Here is a 22818-nt window from a genome sequence, read left to right on the forward strand (position 1 = left end):
AAGCGATTCACAATAAATAAAAACATTCAGAATGTTTTGTAAAGAGATCAAAATAAAGGTGAAAATAACGAATATAAACGAATAATACAAATATTATGGAAAAAAAGAAGGTCAGTTAATGGACAAGACTCTGGGATGCATAAAATGTTTCTTGTGAGGCTATTAAATTTTAAGTACTTTATGTAATGTTTATTCATGATAAACTTGTGAATGCTGTCTACATTGCGCACAGACATCATTAGCATATACAGCATCGCCTATATAATTATTTAATATTGTATTAATTTCTACAGAGATGATAATCATATCTATAGGAAGCTTTAAATTATTACTTAACGAAATAAAACAAATTGAAAACAAAAACTCGTTTATGTAATCCGTAAAGATAAATTTCTCTCTCAAGGCGTCCAAAAAGGTATTGTACTCGAGGAGCGGATATAATATTCTTGATACTTCAAACTTCCATGTTCTGTTCTATAAATTTTGAGAATTAAAAAAATCAGGCTCTCATGAAATCTTTGAAATCAATCTTTGTATGGCTAGTTTATTCAGTTATTCAGTATTGTTGTGTTTCCCCTGTTTTATTCGTTTAATATTCAGAAACAAGTGCCTTTTTTTTTTCAAAACATTTTTTAAAAGAAAGAATTCAACCCTCCAAAATTTTGTTTGCCTATGTCACAATATGAGATAAATCCAGCCCTGTAAATGATGCTGATTTTTGTTGCCAAATTGGTTTGGAAGCGTTGTTGAATAAACAAGTAACGTTAAACTGAACTTTTATGCCTGTATGACTGACAATTTTATTGACCACTGAGAAAGCATTGATTTGGTAAGATGATGGTTCATACCATGTAGAAAAATTACATTTTGAAAAATAGCTTAGATGTAGTAAACTACTTTTGCCGTGTTGCTGCTGTAGCTTAGCTTAGCTAAGGAATGGGAAACCACTACAACACTGTTATACGTCATCATACGTTGTCGCTAGTTCTTAATGTTACATCAGAGGACATGCGCCGATGTTTATCACACATTTCAAGATGTTGAAAAAAATGTTGTAGCGTTGCAAAAAGTACAAATGTACGGTGTACGCACCGTTCATTCACATGTACACATATGGCCGTAAGCAAAACAAACAATGCGTTATCACATGCACGGCAAATTGCAAATCTGTGGTGTAGTGGTGCCTTGAGAAGTGGGTAAATGCTTCATTTGTGTACAGCAAATTGCTGGAGTTCGAAAATCAGGAGTTAGGCAAAAAAGTGTGAAAGAGTTAAATTTTTGGAGTTTATTCTTTAACTTTCACAACAGTTTGTGTTACGGGATACTCCCTGGCTGTGTTGTATTTCGGAGTTCATTCATTGGTGTTCAGGGGCACGTTTTAACAATAACGTTACATCAGGAGCGCGCCATGACACGAGCCTGGTTCTGCCACACGATCGACTGATGAAGTTGTCTACTTCGTCATGAGGTAGGTAAAAAACTAACTCCAAAATGTTCTTTATCTTCTGACAGACAGCTGATTATAGCTGTTACGTTAGTGTACTGACGCCAATAACCGCGGCGAACTTTGTGTTGAATGAATCTCCGATGCAAAACATGGCTGTTTTGAGCGGACTTTTTTTCGATGTGAACAAGCTAATATTAGCTTACGTCTTTCTGTTCACCTTATTTTTTTGTAAACGAGTGTTTTGCTGTCAAATTTAAGTTGCGACTCGCTCAAGAAACATTCTGTTAAGCTTCCATAATGTCATGCCGACGAGACGAGGTAATATCTAGCAATGTCAGTAAACTGAAGTGTCTAAGTCTAACTTTACCCTGGCTAAAAACGATCATAGTTTAGCCATGAACGTGTAAAGTAATGCCTGCAATGTTTTGAGTCGTAACGGCTAACGTTACAAATGTTTTAGTAGTGACTCGTGACCTATGAGAGTTCGTGGCTTTCATATTAAACATTTTGCATTTTCAATCACACTAACAGGTTGTTTTAAATTACATGTTTTCTCTTCATTGTCAGGATGTTGACAGAAGTGCTGGATGGAGGGAAGTAGTAGTAAAACTGGACGAAATTTGTTTCTCAGATTTTCTCAATTCAGGTGAGTTATGTGTTTAGTAATCAGTTAATAAAGAGTAAGTGACTGTAATTTTATGATTTATTTTGTAAATAACATGTTGTTGATGTTATTGTGTAGTCCAGCAGAAGTTTTTGAGATAAAACAACACTGAAAAAAGATGACCAGGGCTCAGCTGATGTACTACATGTTTTCTTGCTTTTTGGATGTCAAAGGACTGGTAAGTATTAAATAATACTTCAAAATGTTATTGAAAAAAATATATATTTTTACATTTGTCTGAACGATTATCTTTTCTTAAAAAAAAAAAACAATTTCTTTGTGACTGAAGAAAGAAAAGAAAGACATGAACCTCTTGGATGACAAGCGGGTGAGTAAATTATCTGTATTTTTTTGTTCTGGAAGTGGACTCTTCCTTTAATGCCTATTGTTTATAAAGGGATGTTTATCTTGTGTTTCGGTCATGCCAAAGTATTGATGACCATCATCTGGCCACTAAAGAAAACCCTCAGCCATATCATCTTTCCTCAGGGACATCAAAAGCACAGGTTTCCACCTTTTACATCGTCTTGGACTGAGAAGTTTCGCCTTGTCAGTCATGTGAAACCTTGGGTATTGTTGAAGAGCTGTTCAAGTAAAGTAAAGTATCATGATGCTCTGTCCAGCCTGTACATATTTTTTTTTAAAGACAAATGTATATAATAATGATATAGGTAGAACTGAAGTCAAAGAACTGAGAGCAAGGCAGTTGAACAAGCAGTATTCTTATTTAAGCAAAATGTTAAGTTCTGTCCTCTGTGCTCCATCCTTCAGCTTTCAGTTTTGTTTTTATTCAGGCGCCTCAAACTAATTCATGGAATGTATCCTGGTATCACTGTGGAGTTGTTTCTTGTTACTTCATCTGATGTATATCTACCTCTGGTTACACAATACTACTGCACTATTTTATAATTATTCAGGTTTGATTTTATATAATGCAATGATGTGTTTTTGACTATGCTGTATACAATTTTACTAAACATTTCTTGTTGGCACTGCAGACATGTATTAAATGTAAATGTTTTGCTGTTAGATTTTACAGTATTTTATGACAGCAGTTAATTTCAAAGTGTTTACATGCATGGAATTTCAAAATCCAATCTATGTATTTCCTGAAATAAAAGCAGCTAGTTGAGAGTATGGCTTTCAGTGTAGTCATTTCCACATAAAACATATTGTGTTTACCCTAAGAAGTGTTTTTAACACTGGTTAAAGAGTTTAAATTATAATTAACTAAATTTTAGAGTTAAAATTACTCTCCAAATGATTAATATTTTAACTCCAGAAAGTGTTAAAATCTAACTCTGAGAAAGTGTTAAATTCTACTCCATTGAATTTCCTTTTGAACTTTCAATTTGAGCGCATTGGTTTACTGGATCCTTGGACTGAAATGTTTACAGGGGTTCACTGGTTTAAGAAATTTCAGATGGTAAAAATCTGCTTCTTTTTAATTGTAAGGTATTTTTTTTTTTTTCATTATTATGTACTGATTTAAATGACTGGGGTGTGGGAAATTCCCTCGCCACATGGCCTTCCATGTTTCTAACTTGCAGTCAAGTGTATATGACATAAAAATATATTTTGTAATATCAATCAGTGCAAACAGTGCTATCTGCTAGCAAACTTTAGCGATTTTTTGCAAACGTTTATTTACAGAACAACACCATAAACACAAACACAAGATTAAAGGTAATATACATATAATGAAAAATTGTCATAAATATCCTTATTAATGGCAAAAATTACCTATATTTATAAGTCTGCTTGCTCGAGTGAGCAGGCATGTTGGAAAATGGAAATTTCTCTTAGCCCTTCGTTTGAAATGAGGTCCCGAAAATTCTTTGTTTGGAGGCCTATCTGGCCCTTCCCCTTCCCCCTACCCTTCCAACCTAACGAGAAATGAGACACCCCTAGCACTTCACCCCCCCCCGGAGCCAAGCCAGCTCTTCTCACCTTTATTCATAGGTTGGGGGGAAGGTGAAAGGTGAAATGGCAAGTTTAAAAGTGACACGAACGACCCTCATTAACAATTGTGAGGTTAGATGTTTGAAAGGTTGTGAAAAAAATGGAGGCACCAGTGCAATCACTTTTTTTGTGTGAAAATAAATAAATAATTTCTTCATTTTTGCTTATAAAGGTATAGGAGTAATACATCATTCTGACCTGTAACGGGTCCATTTTTATTTTAGTGCACTCACAATAGCCTATAAACAACTCATGCGTTTATAAAATAAAGGAAAACAGAAGATGCGCTTTCTGCCGTCTGTTCTTGAACATCGCTTCACAATGAACAAAAGCTTTAAATTACCACTTTAAAACGAAATAATTCAAATCGAAAATAGAAACGTTCATTATGTAATCTGTAGGCCTAAAGATTTAAAGATATTTCTATATAAAGGCACGTCCAATTTAGAAATGGCGAGAAATTTTTCTATTTATCTCCATTATTGATGAATGTCTAAAATATAAAAGTAAGGAAAAGCCTAAAACAGGGCTGATTATATTTATTTTATAATTCTATTAAAATTATAATGTTATAGAATATACTATAAAATAATTATAATTACAAATTATACTGGCATAGAGTATATGTAAAACTTTAATAATTGTAGCTGCTTATATTTTCAGATTTTATGTTTCTCTGTTCTATATATCTTAAAATTTAGAGGATTTGCTGCAACGCAATTTTGTCCGATATGCAAATTATTTATTAGCCTATTAGTATTTTAATCCATAAAGCAAATGCTTTAAAAACACCTTTAAAAAATACTATTTTTGCATCCAGATGCTTTTAAAGAACTTTTCAATATACATGTTATCTTATATCTTAAATGAACTTGTATCTTAAATGTAAACCATGATTTCGTTGTATTCCCTGTGTAACGAATCTCTTACTTATAGCTACATTTTAGGTGCGTCTGAGCTTTGTTGTTTATGATTTTTTTAAAAATCAAGAGTTGCGCGCACTCAACAAAACTGACAAGACTCATTTGAACGCTTCTGATAGACATTGCATTCCTAACCCAACAGAATCGTGTGTGGTTCGTTATAACACTGTAAAAACGCCTAAAAAGAATTACGGTGCAGATTATCTGATCTTAATGTAATGCCGCAATTTACATTTTCTATTCATTTTCATTTTATTGTCAACAGACGTAATATATTGATTTTGTTTGGGCAGGGGAATATGTCCAATTTAGTGGCATTTTTTGGCCCCAGGTCAAGCCTTCCCCAGCCTTACACACGCTCCGCCTATGATACTAACTATATATATACCCTTAGAATATATAGCCTATATATACCCACTTAGAATAATTTTCTTCCCGACCCGACACGCTAAATTTAATTCTCATTTCCAGAATCTCACATTTAACCATTTGGAAACAATGTCGAGTATAAAACTTTTTTCGCAGTACATCCATTATATTTCCATGTTCCACTTTTAAGACGTATTACAGCCCTGCATTTTAGTCCGTCAAAGATCAAATGCGGGCTAAAATTATATTTTAGACATTCAGTGGTGATTTAAAAAAAAATTGCAGCGCTGGAGGAACCACGAGACCAGGCTACCATGACGGTCCTGTTAGCAGCATTGAGCGCACGTTCAGCACAGCTTGGAAGGGTTCCTTGTTTAAAGCTTACCACAAAACACTGGCAAAAGTAAATACCATGACTGTCTAATAGTAAGGAGATATTTTAATTATTTATTTAGAAACTACTGTTTTCTGAGTCAGTGATGATGCAGTTAACAGTCCTCATATCCTCGTTGGACGCGCGCCTTTAGAGAGAAATGCATCTCTATGGACTAGCTACATAATAAAAACAGTTTTTGTTTTCTATTTGTTTTTTTCGTTAAGTAGTAATTTAAGTCTTTCTACATATTTATTTATCATGTCTGACAAAAAAATAACGGTTAAATATTTTCCACTGAAAAAAAAATGTAACTGATCGAGCTTGAGCCTTCATGTCCTAAAAATGTGTTTTGCTCTCTCCGCACAAACGATTGGATATGCACCTAATAGCGCATATTTATATCTATTATTATTTATTTCTTTTATTTTACATCTATGGATTTTAGTTTAGCCAATTCGTGATTTGAGAAGGCAAATTGAAAGAGTAGGTCAACTCACTGTCTGCCGCTTGGTCTTTAAGAAACAAAAAGCTTACGTTTAACGAACAAAAATGCTCCAATTTTTTTTTCTAAATTAACTTAATAAAAAGGAAACGAAATTATAAATACTTTGCCGTTACATACAGAATGAATTACCGATTATGGCGCCAGATATTGAAACAACAGACATAAATACTGTCCAAATAGCCCTCTTTGTGCAGGGCTTGGCCACAGAATGTTGTTCCTTGCGCCACCTGGTGGATATTATATGAAGCGCAACAACGTTTTAAAAAAACCTAAAAAAGCCCCTGCAGGCCGCCGCGTGGCGACGCGTGCTGAATTGCAGGCTGCCGCGTGAAAAAAGACGCATTTTTAATGGCCAGATCTGTACTGTATATAGGGAACAGAGAGAGAATGCATTACTCTCTCTGGCCGATAGAGGCCGCTGTTTCCCCCTCATCGCGTCCCGCTGGTAAAGCGCTTAATCCGCGGGGGGCGTCCGGCTGTCCCGCACCTTCACCCTCCCGTGACACGGACACGGACACTAGCTCTCAGCGCGGAACAGCACGGCACGGGACGGAGCTTTTGCTCGCTGCTAATCGGTGACTTCCCCGTCTGTTACATTTCCGCATCGCATCGCAGCGCAGCGCAGAGAAGGACGGACGCGGATCCGCTAAAGGTCCCGCTGACTGTGTTGTTGTCGTTACCGAGGAGGAAGGACGCGCTTGGAAACGGCGGCGGCCCGTGCATGGATGCATCATGTCTTCGTTTGTGTGCCGGGTTCAGTTTCTAGACGACACCGATCCGTTCAACAGCACTAATTTCCCCGAACCGACCCGACCTCCTCTCTACACCTTCAGAGAAGATATTCCTCTCATTAATCAGATCGCAGGAGTCCACAGACTCCTCAAAGCTCCTCACAAGGTCAGACTCCCACATGAAACTTTTATATTTCACTCAAATATCGTTTAAAGCATTTGTATTTATTTAGTGTTTATTTAAAAGTCGATATTTGGATATTAAGATAATTTACTTGTGTTTAAAACACACTCGATAAGTATGTAATTATATTCGGGTTTTTTATTTAAAAAATAATTAATTTAGCTTGTATAAAAACTAAAGTGTTAAAGTGTTGAGGTCAGTTTAAATGAGCTTGTGTTGGTTTTAAAGCGCGACAGGTGCGGCACTGAGCCGCATTTAGAGCCGCTCATTCATTCTGACTGGCAATATTAAGAGTGCCGACTTATGAAGTTAACCCTGTACAGCCTGACTTATAAAATAACAGTTGGAATAATTAAATTATTTTGAGGTGAAACAGTTTGTTGAAGCTTTATACTAAATATAAACGAAAATCATATTTGATCCATTAGATTTAATGGCTCATGTAGTCTGATATATTTATTCAGAGACGCAGACTGAGCAGATGCTGATATTTATATGATGAAATTTCAGTTGTTGCTCTATGTCACCAATAATATGTGACCCTGAACCACAAAACCAGTCATGAGGGTCTGTTTTTTTAAATCGAGAAAGGTTTGAAATCTGAAAGTTGAATAAATGCTTTCCATTAATGCATGGTTTGTTAGGATATAGGACAATATTTGGTGCAAAAAAATCTGAATATCGCCTTTAAAGTTGTCCAAATGAAGTTCTAAGCAATGCATATTACTAATCAAAAATTATTTTTTATTATATTTACGGTAGAAAATTTACTAATTATCTTCTTGGAGCATGATCTTTACTGAATATCCTAATGATTTTTGGCATAAAATAAAAATTTATCATTTTGACCCATGCAATGTATTGTTGGCGATTGCTACAAATATATCCATGCTACTGACGCTGCAGGTGAATAGGGTAAAGAAATTAACTAATAGTTATTACCTTGCTTAAGCAGATGATTGATTACATTAATAATTACAAACATTTTTTGTATTACAAGTTTTCTAAAATGTTATGTTTAAAATATGCAAATGAGGCATTATTTAATGAAATATGCGCTAATTTGCATACATTTCTAGTACAAAAAATATAAACGCTGGATGAAGTCAGTTTCGAAATTCTTGTTTAAATTTTTTTTTTTGACATATTAGAGTCAAATGTTTTTACAGAGGGGATTTTGGGTCTCTCATTTTGTCACTCCATAATTCAGAAAATACTTAGAACAGACAGAAACTTACCATTTTTGGAGGAGTAAAATGTTGTATAAAATCAGCTAATTCTATATGAACCTCTGTAAAAACCTTCAGGATATAGACAGGAAGAAAAATGTAAAGTTTGGTGTGTGTAAGTGTTGCTGAAGTGGAGATTTATGGCATAAAATATGTATTGTAAATGAAATCTATTGTCACAAATAGATAAAGTGCTTGAAAAGGAACACTTAACAGTGTCTTTTGGGTGTTGTCTTTCCACTATAGTCTGAAAAACACTTTATGAAAAAAGCAAACAGCCTAAAATATCACACTTGACAGGTGCATTTAAAAAACAGCGTTTTTGGCTGCAGTGTCTTCCCTTAAGACTGGTTTTGTTGTTCAGGGTCACATTTTTGGTCATGTTTTATTGTGTTTATATACATACGTTATGAATGTGAATGAACAAAATGATTTTATCAGTGTTAAATGCTGGAACAGATCTTTGGAGTATTAAACATTATTGCACAGATCAGACACATGCAGTTTAATATTTGTGGAGGTAAAGGGTTAAAACCGTCAGAGTAAACTGTGACAGATGATTAGGTCTTAAAGGACATTTATCTTTACACACGTCACATTAACAGGGATTACTATGCACACGCTTCATCTCAGTTTAGTTTACACACCACATGTGTGTGTATTACTCTTGTATTTAAAGGAATAGGCTGGACAAAAATGAAAATGAGCTAAAAAATTCACTCTCAGACCATCTGAGATATAGATGAGTGTGTTTCTTTATCAGATTTGTAGAAATGTGTCATTGCATCACTGTCTCACCAATGGGTGCCGTCAGAATGAGAGTCCAAACAGCTGATAAAAACATCACAATAATCCACAAGTAATCCATCAGTCTATCAGTTAACATCTTGAGAAGACAAAAAACTGAAGATGTTTTTAACTAAGATACGAGTCTAGAATGCATTATAACGCTTCCTGCAGATTGAGCACCATTTACAAGCCAAAACAGGCTGGATTTTGATGTGAGAGACAACACGAGATGGACTTTTTCACTGGAGGAAGTGTTATTATGGATTATGAACTTGTATTTTAGATAATAATGTCGTAATGAAGGATTTGTTTCAGCTTTTGTCTTCTCAAGATGTTAACTGATGGACTGGAGTGTTATTGATGTTTTTATAAGATGTTTGGACTCTCATTCTGACGGCACCCATTCACTCCAGAGGATCCGTTGGAAAGCTGATTTAGTTCTGTTATTAAAGTTTGACTGGTTTGATGGAGATGTTTTGTCACGGTGACATCTGTCCGTTTGTTTTCTGTCCATTCTTTCCCTCTGGTTTGTCTGTGTTTGCATGTGGCGTTGTGTTTTTCTGTGTCAGTCTGTCATTTGAGTGAAAGTTACGGCCAGTAATTGGCTGTTTCGGTTGAATCTGTAAAATTAAACAGAGGTCAGTCAGTGCTGCTCCCAGAATGCCGCTGTGTGCTGGAGTTTCCTTTTGCTTACATGTGATGATGATGTTATATCTTCCTCTTAATGCTGTATGAAGCATGGTTTCCTCTGAGGCCAAAGATGGATTCTTTTTACTAATTATTATTGTCTATTTAACTCCGTTTCAACACTCAGTCAATACTTCTCAGTCAGTAAGAGCGCAGAGCTATAAATATTAATGCTTATATTGTGAAAATAAAATTTGGCAGATATTTTTATCCAAAGTGACTTACATTACATTCAATTCTCATGCATTTCCTGGGAATCAAACCCATGGCCTTGATGTTGCAAGCACAATGATGGTTGTTTGAGCTGCACATAAAAAAAAAAATGTAGACCTAATTTGAAGATTTATGTATTTGAATTGCATATACATAAAAAATAAATGTAATGTGATTCATATTTGTCAGTCATACATCTATGAAGCACGTCTGATTTCTTTGATAGAACTAATGAATTTTTTTTAACAGAATAACTAGGTTTATATATTTATTATTAATAAATCCTATTTGTTTCGTCATACCCATACAACTTTTAACAAAATAAATATAATTTTCACAATGAACAGATTTATACTAATTTGAATGCATTGTGAATATATGATTTATTTAAATATAAATAATGCTAATAGTTAATAATAAAGTATGCAGTTATTTGTTTGAGTGTATGATTGACAAGAATGCATGGCATTAGGTTTGTTAGTTTGTTTATTTTACAAATTTGTTCCTGAATCTACATGGATGGACATTTTAAATGCAATTCAGATACATAAATCTAAAATTTAGACATTTAGAAATGTTTTTTAGTGAATGTTTATTATGAATATGAAAATATTAATGTTTTTGTGATTATCTAAACATTAATTAAGGTATTGCAATAGTAACAGATTCTTGAATGCAGACTTTGGAACTTTAAGATAATTCTATAGCGTTTATAATTGTCTTGAATGAGTTTGTATTTTTACATATTCTGATTTCATTTAAATTTTAGTCCAAATCTTTTTGTTTTTGTTTTCATTTGGTAATTTTTATTAGTTTTTGCCTTTGTAAATGTCTGTATAATTTTTATACATTTGGATTAGGTTAGGGTTAAATTGCGATTAGGTTTAAGTTGCAGTAAAGTTCAAGTTAAGTTTGGGTTAAGATAGGATAAAGTTGTGGCTAAGTTTGGATTACGTTACGTTTAGGTTTGGGTTAAAATGGGATAAAGTCATGGTTAAGTTTGCATTAGGTTGCAGTTAAGTTCAAGTTAAGTTTGGGTTAAGATAGGATAAAGTTGCGGTTAGGTTTTGGTTTAGATAGGATAAAGTTGCGGTTAAGCTCAAGTGAAGTTGCGGTTAGGTTTGGGTTAAGATATGATAAAGTTGCGGTTAAGTTCTGGTTAAGTTGCAGTTATGTTTGGGTTAAGATAGGATAAAGTCACGGTTAAGTTTGGATTAAGTTGCGGTTAAATTCGAGTGAAGTTGTTAGGTTTGTGTTAAAATAGGATAAAGTTGTGATTGAGTTCGAGTGAAGTTGCGGTTAGGTTTTGGTTAAGATAGGATGAAGTTGCGGTTAAGTTTGTGTTGACTTGTGATTAGGTTTGCCTTAAGGTAGGATAAAGTTGTGGTTAAGTTTGGGTTAAGTTGCGGTTAAATTCAAGTGAAGTTGTTAGGTTTGTGTTAAGATAGGGTTAAGTTGTGATTAGGTTTGCCTTAAGGTAGGATAAAGTTGTGGTTAAGTTTGGGTTAAGTTGCTGTTAAGTTTGTGTTAAGTTGTGGTTAGGTTTGGGTTAAGGTGGGATAAAGTTGCAGTTAAGTTTGGGTTAAGTTGTGGTTAGGTTTGGGTTAAGATGGGATAAAGTTGCGGTTAAATTTGTGTTAAGTTGTGATTAGGTTTGCCTTAAGGTGGGATAAAGTTGCGGTTAAGTTTGGGTTAAGTTGCTGTTAAATTCAAGTTAAGTTGTTAGGTTTGTGTTAAGATAGGGTTAAGTTGTGATTAAGTTTGCCTTAAGGTAGGATAAAGTTGCTGTTAAGTTTGGGTTAAGTTGCTGTTAAGTTTGTGTTAAGTTGTGGTTAGGTTTGGGTTATGATAGGATAAAGTTGTGGTTAAGTTTGTGTTAAGTTGCTGTTAAGTTTGTGTTAAGTTGTGGTTAGGTTTGGGTTATGATAGGATAAAGTTGTGGTTAAGTTTGTGTTAAGTTGTGATTGGGTTTGCCTTAAGGTAGGATAAAGTTGTGGTTAAGTTTGGGTTAAGTTGCGGTTAAATTCAAGTGAAGTTGTTAGGTTTGTGTTAAGATAGGGTTAAGTTGTGATTAGGTTTGCCTTAAGGTAGGATAAAGTTGCGGTTAAGTTTGGGTTAAGTTGCTGTTAAGTTTGGGTTAAGTTGTGCTTAGGTTTGCCTTAAGGTGGGATAAAGTTGCGGTTAATTTTGGGTTAAGTTGCTGTTAAGTTTGTGTTAAGTTGTGGTTAGGTTTGGGTTAAGATGGGATAAAGTTGCGGTTAAGTTCTGGTTAAGTTGCAGTTAGGTTTGGGTTAAGTTCTGGTTAAGTTCGGGTGAAGTTGCGGTTAGGTTTGGGTTAAGATAGGATAAAGTTGTGGTTAAGTTGCGGTTAAGTTTGGGTTAAGATATGATAAAGCTGCAGTTAAGTTCGAGTGAAGTTGCTGTTAGGTTTGTGTTAAGATAGGATACAGTTGTGGTTAAGTTGCTGTTAAGTTTGGGTTAAGATATGATAAAGCTGCAGTTAAGTTCGAGTGAAGTTGCTGTTAGGTTTGGGTTAAGATAGGATACAGTTGTGGTTATGTTCGGGTGAAGTTGCGGTTAGGTTTGGGTTAAGATAGGATAAAGTTGTGGTTAAGTTGCGGTTAAGTTTGGGTTAAGATATGATAAAGCTGCAGTTAAGTTCGAGTGAAGTTGCTGTTAGGTTTGTGTTAAGATAGGATTCAGTTGCAGTTAAGTTCGAGTGAAGTTGCGGTAAGGTTTAGGTTAAAATATGATAAAGCTGTGGTTAAGTTCAAGTTAAGATGCGGTTAGGTTTGGGTTAACATAGGATAAAGTCGTGGTTAATTTTGGGTTAAGTTGCAGTTAACTCAGTTTGGGTTAAGATAGGATAAAGTTGGGGTTAGGTTGCAGTTAGGTTTGGGTTAAGTTGGAGTTAAGTTCGGGTTAAGTTGGGGTTAAGTGTTTTGCACGCTGCAGTAAAGGACAGTCAGAGAGTGGCTCATGAGAGCTCAGCCTTCACTAACTACCACTTACACTGTGGATGAGATTCAGCCAGATCTATTTATAACCCCAGAATGTGAGACAGACGCTGTAGTCAGTGCAGGAGATGTTTGACCGGAGTTCCGCTTTCAGTCGTTTCTCTCTGTTATTACAGGACTGATCTCCACTGCACTCCTAAAATAGCACATTATATCACGTCAGATGGGTATTTCTGTGTGTTCAGTGACTCTAATACACTGGAATATATGTAAACTGTATTATCATCCAGCTGTAGTCTGATAAATGCAACTAAAAGTCATGAAGACACTGAAATATTATAATCGCTATTATAACATCATGCTTTTCAGTAAGACTGCTTTAAAACAATGTGCTTTGAAAAAAATTAAGCCTAAATGTATTTAAAATGCATATAAAATTTCCGTCCATTCTGATTGCATTTTCACATTTCCTTCAGGATTTGTAAAGATCTGGTTAATTTAGTCTCATAGAATCTGTATGTAATAGTTCAGAGTAGTGTGTTGCAGGTTTAAGATGGGTTTGATGATCGTTGGTCTGCTGTTGATCCTCTCAAAGCGTGTGTTTAGTGGTGCTTCCCCATCACTATTGACTGTAAGCAGAAGCGTGAAGATGCTGTTCTTCATCCAGCAGGTGTAGCATGTGATTCATGTGTGATTTATCGCTGGTTTTGTGACACATTCTTGAATGAACTGAGTTTGTTGGCCCGAGCGTCGTCTTAAATCAAAGCTGACGTCTTAAGCTGGAAAGCGAGTGTTTGATTAGGGTTTGGCGAGTTCAGACTCAATGGAGACACAGGTGTTACGAGCTCAGAGACGCCGAACCCACCAAATCAGCTCTTTTACACGCTTGGAGCTTTATTCATGCACTCAGCCATTTGACATACTGCAGGACAGCTGATTCAGATTAATATTATACCGTGTTTTGCTATTTGTTAGTTGTTTTCTGAAAACACAAGCTGTTGATGTGCATTTCAGAGCAGTCTATCAACTATCTTGTCCACCTCAGTGTGTTTTTACCAATTATTTTAAGACGAATTTGTACCAAATTTGAGCTAAGCTTGATAAAACCTCCTGAAAGAGCATCCTTATTTGTGACCATGGACGATAAAATCAGTCATAAGGGTAATTTGTTTTTGAAATTGAGATTTATACAGCATCTGAAAGCTGAATAAACAGCTTTCCATTGGTGTATGGTTTGTTAGGATATGACAATATTTGGCTGAGATGCAACTATTTGAAAATCTGCAATCTGAGGGTGCCAAAAAATCTAAATATTGAGAAAATCACTTTTAAAGTTGTCCAAATGAAATTCTTAGCAATGCAGATTACTAATCAAAAAAATACGTTCTGATATATTTATGGTAGGAATGTTGTCATGGAACATGATCTTTACTTAATATCTTAATGATTTTTGGCATTAAAGGAAAATGTATCATATTGAGCAAAGCAATGCATTTTTGGCTATTGCTACAAATATACCCGTGATACTTAAGACTGGTTTTGTGGTTCAGCATCACATTTGTGAAAATGATATATAGAAAAATGCAGTCTGAAATTGGTGTGAGTTATAACATTTGTAATCATATTTGCTGAGGTTATGGATTTAGTTTTACAGGGAATGCATGATAAAAGAAGTAAACTGATAACACTGGGAAAAAAGTATGACCATTTTTTTAGTGTTTGCTGAATGCATAATATTAGTATTAAATACAGTTTTTTTTATTTTCATTCTGTTCTTTATTAATGTGAAGTTGTGAACACAAATCAAATTAATCTTTCATTTATGTTTTATCCACAATGAAATTCTAATAAATAATTGCATTTTATTTGTAATTTGTTTAATTTGTATTACTTTTCCTTATTAATACTGAGAATGGAAATCAATTAATATGGTAATCATCATTTTTATACACAACTGTTCAATGGCTTGGGGTCGGTAAGAATCTTTAATGGTATTGAAAAAAGTCTCTTGTGCTCAACAAAGCTGCGTTTATTTAATTAAAAATACAGTAAAAAATTGTAAAATATTCTTAGAATATAAAACAGCTGTTTTCTATGTGAATATCTGTTAAAATGTAATTTATTTCTGTGATCAAACCTGAATGTTCATCATTACTCCAGTCTTGTGTCACTTGATCCTTCAGAAATCATTCTTATATGCTGATTTGCTGCTCAAGAAACATTTTTGATAATTATCAATGCTTAAAACCAATATTGCCCAATATTTATGTGGAAACTGTGATCGATTTTATTTTTTGCGATTCACAAATGAATAAAAAAGTTCAAAAGAATAGCATTTATTTGAAATGCAAATCTTCTGAAACATTATACATTTATTTGATGAATAAAAGTATCAGTTTCTTTCAACAAAAGAACTTTTAACTGCTAGTGTAAATGTAAATTAATTGTAAAACAGTGTAGGTCTATGGAGTTTCCCCATTCAGAGAGTTGAGTACATGAGTATACAAGTGTGTGTTTTAATTTAAATGCACACCTGTGTTTGTCATGAGTGCAGCTGGTCATCACACTTTTTAGTCATGCATACTAATGTGTTTAACACGTGAAGCTTTCAGCACGTGTGTGATGTGTGTTCAGACACACGCGGGTCGAATCTGACCCATTATCCTGCCGTCTGATTGTTGATCAAAGCTACAAATCCATCGGCACGCGCTCTGAATGTAGTTCATACTGCTGTTTCCAGTCCCCAGAGCGCAGTGAAGGCAAGTGAAAGCACATGTGTTTGTGTGTGAGGCGTGTGCTTCACGGCTGACGGTAATGGCATTTACTGCTGTAATGTCTGAAATGAGAAAACGTCGCTTACGTTGATGTGTTTTATGACTGATCCTGACCAAACTACAATTACTTCAGCAGTGTGAATCATTAGAAAAGGTGATCAGTGACCCACATTGCATCCACAATTCATCCAAGTCAAACATTGAATTAAGTAAGATTTATTCACTAGTTCTGGCAACAGAGAAATCTTAGATTTATGTTCATCTGATCTCATTTTGTTAGTGATTTTTCTTTTTGTTTTAAAGTTATTTTCTATGGATTGTTTGACTGCTTGAAGGAAAAGACAGGAAAATATGACTTAATTTGTGTTTTCTGATGGCTAAATTTCACATACGTAAACAAAAAGCTGGCTCTAAATCTATCTTTTCTTTATTCAAATTGATCTAGACAAGTATATGGAAACTATACAAAGTATAGCGGTAATTCAGTCAAAACTGTATTCAACTCTATATTCATCCTATGTGTCCTCTTAAGGTGTGAATGTATTACTTTTTTTTGTTGTTATTGTTAATCTGGCAACACATTCCTTGCCAAAATGGGTTTACTTTCCAAAAAAAAAATGGTTACTAGTTTTAACCCATTAAAGCTACACAAATTAAGTTATTGTTACAATAACCATAGTTTAAACATGGTTTTTGTAGTAAAACTGTGGTTATACAAAAAAAAAAAATCATAGTAAAACCATGGTTAATTTTCTTAGGGGATTTGTATTTGTGTATACTTTCTTTTTTCTTTGATTTTATAACTGTACTGCTTAAATGGTTTGATGGTTTGTACTGTTCCATAAGAAAATAAATCAAACAAATGATTCACAAACCTTCTCTGAAGTCCCGATCTGATTCAAATGATTTGCGAATGCACTCTGAATGAAGTCCTGATCTGAATCAAATGATTCACAAACCTGCTCCAAAGTCCCGATCTTATACAAATGATTTGCGAACCCGCTCTAAACGAAGTCCCGATCTGAATCAAATTATTCGCGATACGTGAAGATCCGATCAAATGATTCGTGAACTCACTCCGAAGTCCCGATCTGAATTAAATTATTTCGAGAACTCACACCGAAGTCCTGATCTGAATCAAATGATTCGCGAACTCACTCTGAAGTCCCGATCTGAATTAACTGATTCGCGAACTCTCTCCGAAGTCCCGATCTGAATCAAATGATTTGCGAACTCATTCCGAAGTCCCGATCTGAATCAAATGATTCGAGAACTCACTCCGAAGTCCCGATCTGAATTAAATGATTCGCGAACTCACTACGAAGTCCCGATCTGAATCAAATGATTTGCGAAATCACTCTGAAGTCCCGATCTGAATTAAATTATTTCGAGAACTCACTCCGAAGTCTCGATCTGAATCAAATGATTTGCGAACTCATTCCGAAGTCCCGATCTGAATCAAATGATTTGCGAACTCACTCCGAAGTCCCGATCTGAATCAAATGATTTGCGAACTCATTCCGAAGTCCCGATCTGAATCAAATGATTTGCGAACTCATTCCGAAGTCTCGATCTGAATCAAATGATTTGCGAACTCATTCCGAAGTCCCGATCTGAATCAAATGATTCGAGAACTCATTCCGAAGTCCCGATCTGAATCAAATGATTCGAGAACTCACTCCGAAGTCCCGATCTGAATCAAATGATTCGCGAACTCTCTCCGAAGTCCCGATCTGAATCAAATGATTTGCGAAATCACTCTGAAGTCCCGATCTGAATTAAATTATTTCGAGAACTCACTCCGAAGTCTCGATCTGAATCAAATGATTTGCGAACTCATTCCGAAGTCCCGATCTGAATCAAATGATTTGCGAACTCACTCCGAAGTCCCGATCTGAATCAAATGATTTGAGAACTCACTCCGAAGTCCCGATCTGAATTAAATGATTCGCGAACTCACTACGAAGTCCCGATCTGAATCAAATGATTCGCCAACTCACTCCGAAGTCCCGATCTGAATCAAATGATTTGCGAACTCACTCCGAAGTCCCGATCTGAATCAAATGATTTGCGAACTCATTCCGAAGTCCCGATCTGAATCAAATGATTCGAGAACTCACTCCGAAGTCCCGATCTGAATCAAATGATTTGCGAACTCACTCCGAAGTCCCGATCTGAATCAAATGATTTGCGAACTCACTCCGAAGTACCGATCTGAATCAAATGATTCGAGAACTCACTCCGAAGTCCCGATCTGAATTAAATGATTCGCGAACTCACTACGAAGTCCCGATCTGAATCAAATGATTCGAGAACTCACTTCGAAGTCCCGATCTGAATCAAATGATTTGCGAACTCACTCCGAAGTCCCGATCTGAATGAAATGATTCGCGAACTCACTCCGAAGCCCCGATCTGAATGAAATGATTCGCGAACTCACTCCGAAGTCCCGATCTGAATCAAATGATTTGCGAACTCACTCCGAAGTCCCAATCTGAATCAAAAGATTCGCGAACTCACTCCGAAGTCCCGATCTGAATCAAATGATTCGCGAACTCACTCCGAAGTCCCGATCTGAATTAAATGATTCGCAAACTCACTCCGAAGTCCCGATCTGAATGAAATGATTCGCGAACTCACTCCGAAGCCCCGATCTGAATGAAATGATTCGCGAACTCACTCCGAAGTCCCGATCTGAATCAAATGATTTGCGAACTCACTCCGAAGTCCCAATCTGAATCAAAAGATTCGCGAACTCACTCCGAAGTCCCGATCTGAATCAAATGATTCGCGAACTCACTCCGAAGTCCCGATCTGAATTAAATGATTCGCAAACTCACTCCGAAGTCCCGATCTGAATCAAATGATTCGCTAACTCACTCCGAAGTCCCGATCTGAATTAAATTATTTCGAGAACTCACTCCGAAGTCTCGATCTGAATCAAATGATTCGCAAACTCACTCTGAAGTCCCGATCTGAATCAAATGATTCGTGAACTCACTCCGAAGTCCTGATCTAAATCAAATGATTTGCGAACTCACTCCGAAGTCCCGAACTGAATCAAATGATTCGCGACACGCAAAGATCCGATCAAATGATTCGTGAACTCACTCCGAAGTCCCGATTTAAATCAAATGATTCGCAAACCTTCTCCAAAGTCCCGATCTAAATCAAATTATTCGCGAACCTTCTCCAAAGTTCCGACATGAATCTAATGATTCGCGACACGCAAAGATCCAAACAAATGATTCGCGAACCTTCTCCAAAGTTCTGATCTAAACCAAAGTTTAGAGTTTCGAAAAAGCTCCACTTCACCCATCACTTCCTGCTTTTTTAAAATCATTACAAGCAACGTCGAATTCGAAAATGAATGGCTCTTTCTGGTTTTTGCTAGTGAATCACTTGAACTGATTGATCGTAGTCATGTTTTTGAATCAATCGGAGCGGTTCCAGTGTAAATGACTCACTCAATTGATTCGGTTTGTCTGTTCCTCCGCTTTTTGCATCTTCAGTCTTGTTTACATGCCACTTTAAGTACTACTGCTGGCTTACACCAGTTTTAACTTGCTTGGTTTTTGACATTAACTGAAATAATCAAAAAAAGAATGATGTTTACAAATAAAATATGCATATTTCCATTCCAAAGATAACATCCAACACAAATCTATACGACCATATTGAGGTGAGGTAACCGGCTTAATGCTAATTAGTGAAGCACTCCATTAATATGACAAGCTGCAGTTCAAAATACATGTTAGATGGAAACATATTGCATTATGATGGAGTTTGTAGCTTAATATTTCACTATATTTGAAATAGTCTGAGCACTGCAGTTCAGTTTCTGACAGTTCAATAGAGAATCAGTTAAACATCCTGTCATCTCATACCATGTATAATAGTATAATAATGTAACTGTTTATAATGTTTTTTGTTTTCCAGCTCGATGACTGTGCTCTGCAGCTCTCTCACACCGGCGTCTATCTGGATCTGGAGTCGACGTTGGATGAGCAGAGAGATGAACTGGAGGGATTTCAACAGGACGACTCCGCAGGGTGAGACTCACACTACATAGTGCACTATACTCTACTACACTTGTGTTAGTGTTATTCTGTGCGTGTGAGACAGAGGCTCTCACACAAATCACCTTAACAGATTTCCTGAGAGAGCGAGGGAGAGAGAGAGAGCGAGGGAGGTGTATGCGGTATTATAAGTGCACTTAGTGTTTTATCATCTCTGTTGAGCGGCTCTCCTTTACTGCAGTACAGACTCACTGTGCCTGCACAGATAGCACTGTAATCATATCACACAGCTCATGTGTTTGTGTTTTGAAAAAGTCAAAATAATAAAGTCTGTGTGGTAATGGGAGTAGCTGAAGTAGCTGCAGATTATGCTGCTTTATTAGGACTCACATCCAGCGTTGCCAAGTTTTCACAACAAAACCCACCCAGTTTCTGCTCTGAGGGGGGTCTCCCTGTAAAAATCACCTTCGGGGAATAAAATGCACACAGCTTTCAAGGGGCTTAATATCATGTTATTTGGGGTAGCTTCAACAGACTTGGCAACACTGCTCACATCTGAGTGAAACGGATAAAGAGCTGCATGAAGAGGAGAAGAGCTGCATGAAATTATAAAAGATTTAGGGTTACATTATTTGAAAATTAACTCCAACTAGATAAATACATTTGTCAAGACAAACTATAGGTTGGCTTGAGAAAGCCCAGGGAGGTACCCGGGGTGGTTGCTAGGGTGTTGCTATGCGGTTGCTAGGGTACCTAGGGAGGTACTCAGGGTGGTTGCTAGGGTGTTGCTATGCGGTTGCTAGGGCACCCAGGGTGGTTGCTAGGGTACCCAGGGAGGTATCTGGGATGGTTGCTAGGGTGTTGCTATGCAGTTGAAATGGTACCCAGGGTGTTGTTATGTGGTTGCTAGGGTACCCAGGGAGGTATCTGGGATGGTTGCTAGGGTGTTGCTATGCAGTTGAAATGGTACCCAGGGTGTTGTTATGTGGTTGCTAGGGTACCCAGGGAGGTATCTGGGATGGTTGCTAGGGTGTTGCTATGCAGTTGAAATGGTACCCAGGGTGTTGTTATGTGGTTGCTAGGGTACCCAGGGAGGTATCTGGGATGGTTGCTAGGGTGTTGCTATGCAGTTGAAATGGTACCCAGGGTGTTGTTATGTGGTTGCTAGGGTACCCAGGGAGGTATCTGGGATGGTTGCTAGGGTGTTGCTATGCAGTTGAAATGATACCCAGGGTGTTGTTATGTGGTTGCTAGGGTACCCAGGGAGGTATCTGGGATGGTTGCTAGGGTGTTGCTATGCAGTTGAAATGGTACCCAGGGTGTTGTTATGCGGTTGCTAGGGTACCCAGGGAGGTATCTGGGATGGTTGCTAGGGTGTTGCTATGCAGTTGAAATGATACCCAGGGTGTTGTTATGTGGTTGCTAGGGTACCCAGGGAGGTATCTGGGATGGTTGCTAGGGTGTTGCTATGCAGTTGAAATGGTACCCAGGGTGTTGTTATGTGGTTGCTAGGGTACCCAGGGAGGTATCCGGGATGGTTGCTAGGGTGTTTGCTATGTGGTTGCTAGGGTACCCAGGGCGGTTGCTAGGGTGTTGCTATGCGGTTGCTAGGGTACCCAGGATAGTTGCTAGGGTGTTACTACCATGCTGCTAACATGTTTAGCATGTTGCTAGCATGATTAGCAAGTTATTAACATGCTGTTAGGATGTTTATAGCAAGATTCGCATGTTTCTAACATGATTAGCATGTTGCTAGCATGATTATGAAGTTACTAGCATGATTCTAGAATGATTAACAAGTTACTAGCATGATTTTAACATGATTAGCAGGTTACTAGCTTTTGATTTTAAGTAGATTTCTTGATTGGAGAAGAGCTGCATGAAATGATAAAAGCTTGAGGGTTATATCATTTGAAATTGAAGAACTCTAAACATAAATATTAGTTTTGTAGCTTGTAGTCCGGGTTATTATAGTTATCAAAATCTGTTACAAAGATGAAAAAGGGTTTAAGCAAAACAAAATTTGTAATACTGCTTTAAATTGTTGTTTTTTCTGAAAAATATTAAAAAGTTTTCTGTTTAATTTAATTGCATTTTTGTTTTTGTTTTTCTGAGCAAAAAATAAATATCATGCATTTTTCCCTAATTTACAGAAGACACCCACTAAAATGTCATTCAGTGTAACAATCTTGGCATATTTACAACAAAAATCAATTTATGACATATTAAAAGATTAATTACTTTCACCCCAAATACTAATTAGTTGTAATTCTACATTTGTAAAATTTGCCACTGTCCTAGGTTTTGCCCATTTGTCAGTGAAATGATATGCTCCCTTATTCTTTTATATATTTTAATATGTACAAGTCAGAATAAGCATGTTGTTTGAATTTTACATAAATATTGTGTTGCACTGAATGACAATCTAACATTATTTCAACCAAATTTTGACACTTTTATTCTCCAAAAACCTTTGAAACCTTAAAAGTAGACGCTTTACTTACATTTAATGTGCTTTCTATGGACATAAAATCACTTTTGTAAATTTCTTTTGACGTGGACATTATAACGTCCCTGACCCATTTATTGTTTTCATTTAGTTAAATCAAAAATAAAAATAAAAAACTTACTATAATTAGTTTTTATTATTTAATTAATAATTATTTACTTATTTAATTAATTAATTAATTCTAATAATTATTTAAAAATTTAAAAATTGTGTTCCATAACTGAAATAAAATATAATTAAAAAAAAAATTTTTTATTTTCATTTAGTGTAATTTAATGACTAAAACTTAAAAAAAGATTATATAGACATAAAAAAAATACCCGAATTAAATGATAAAACATGCAAAAAATTACTAAAACATTACCTAAAGTGAAGAAGAAATGTAAAATATAAAAATAATATTACATATATTTACATGTATTTCTGTCTTTGGAATTAAGAGTTATTAATCAAATAAAACTACTACTATTACTACAATTT

The 22818-nt window shown here is 35.9% G+C and overlaps 1 protein-coding gene across 1 annotated transcript in view; it reads left to right on the forward strand.

Annotated features, from left to right (window-relative positions):
• The first annotated feature begins 6816 nt into the window (after positions 1–6816).
• Positions 6817–22818, forward strand: part of fhod3a (formin homology 2 domain containing 3a) — a 102626-nt gene continuing 86624 nt past the window's right edge. The window contains exons 1-2 of the mRNA XM_073822514.1: positions 6817–7143; positions 19750–19862. Of these exons, the coding sequence (XP_073678615.1) occupies positions 6979–7143; positions 19750–19862 (278 nt within the window). The 5' untranslated portion in view covers positions 6817–6978. The remainder of the gene's footprint in view (positions 7144–19749; positions 19863–22818) is intronic.

The sequence above is a fragment of the Garra rufa genome, chromosome 17 (genome assembly GCF_049309525.1).
Source record: "Garra rufa chromosome 17, GarRuf1.0, whole genome shotgun sequence".
Classification (NCBI taxonomy): domain Eukaryota; kingdom Metazoa; phylum Chordata; class Actinopteri; order Cypriniformes; family Cyprinidae; genus Garra; species Garra rufa.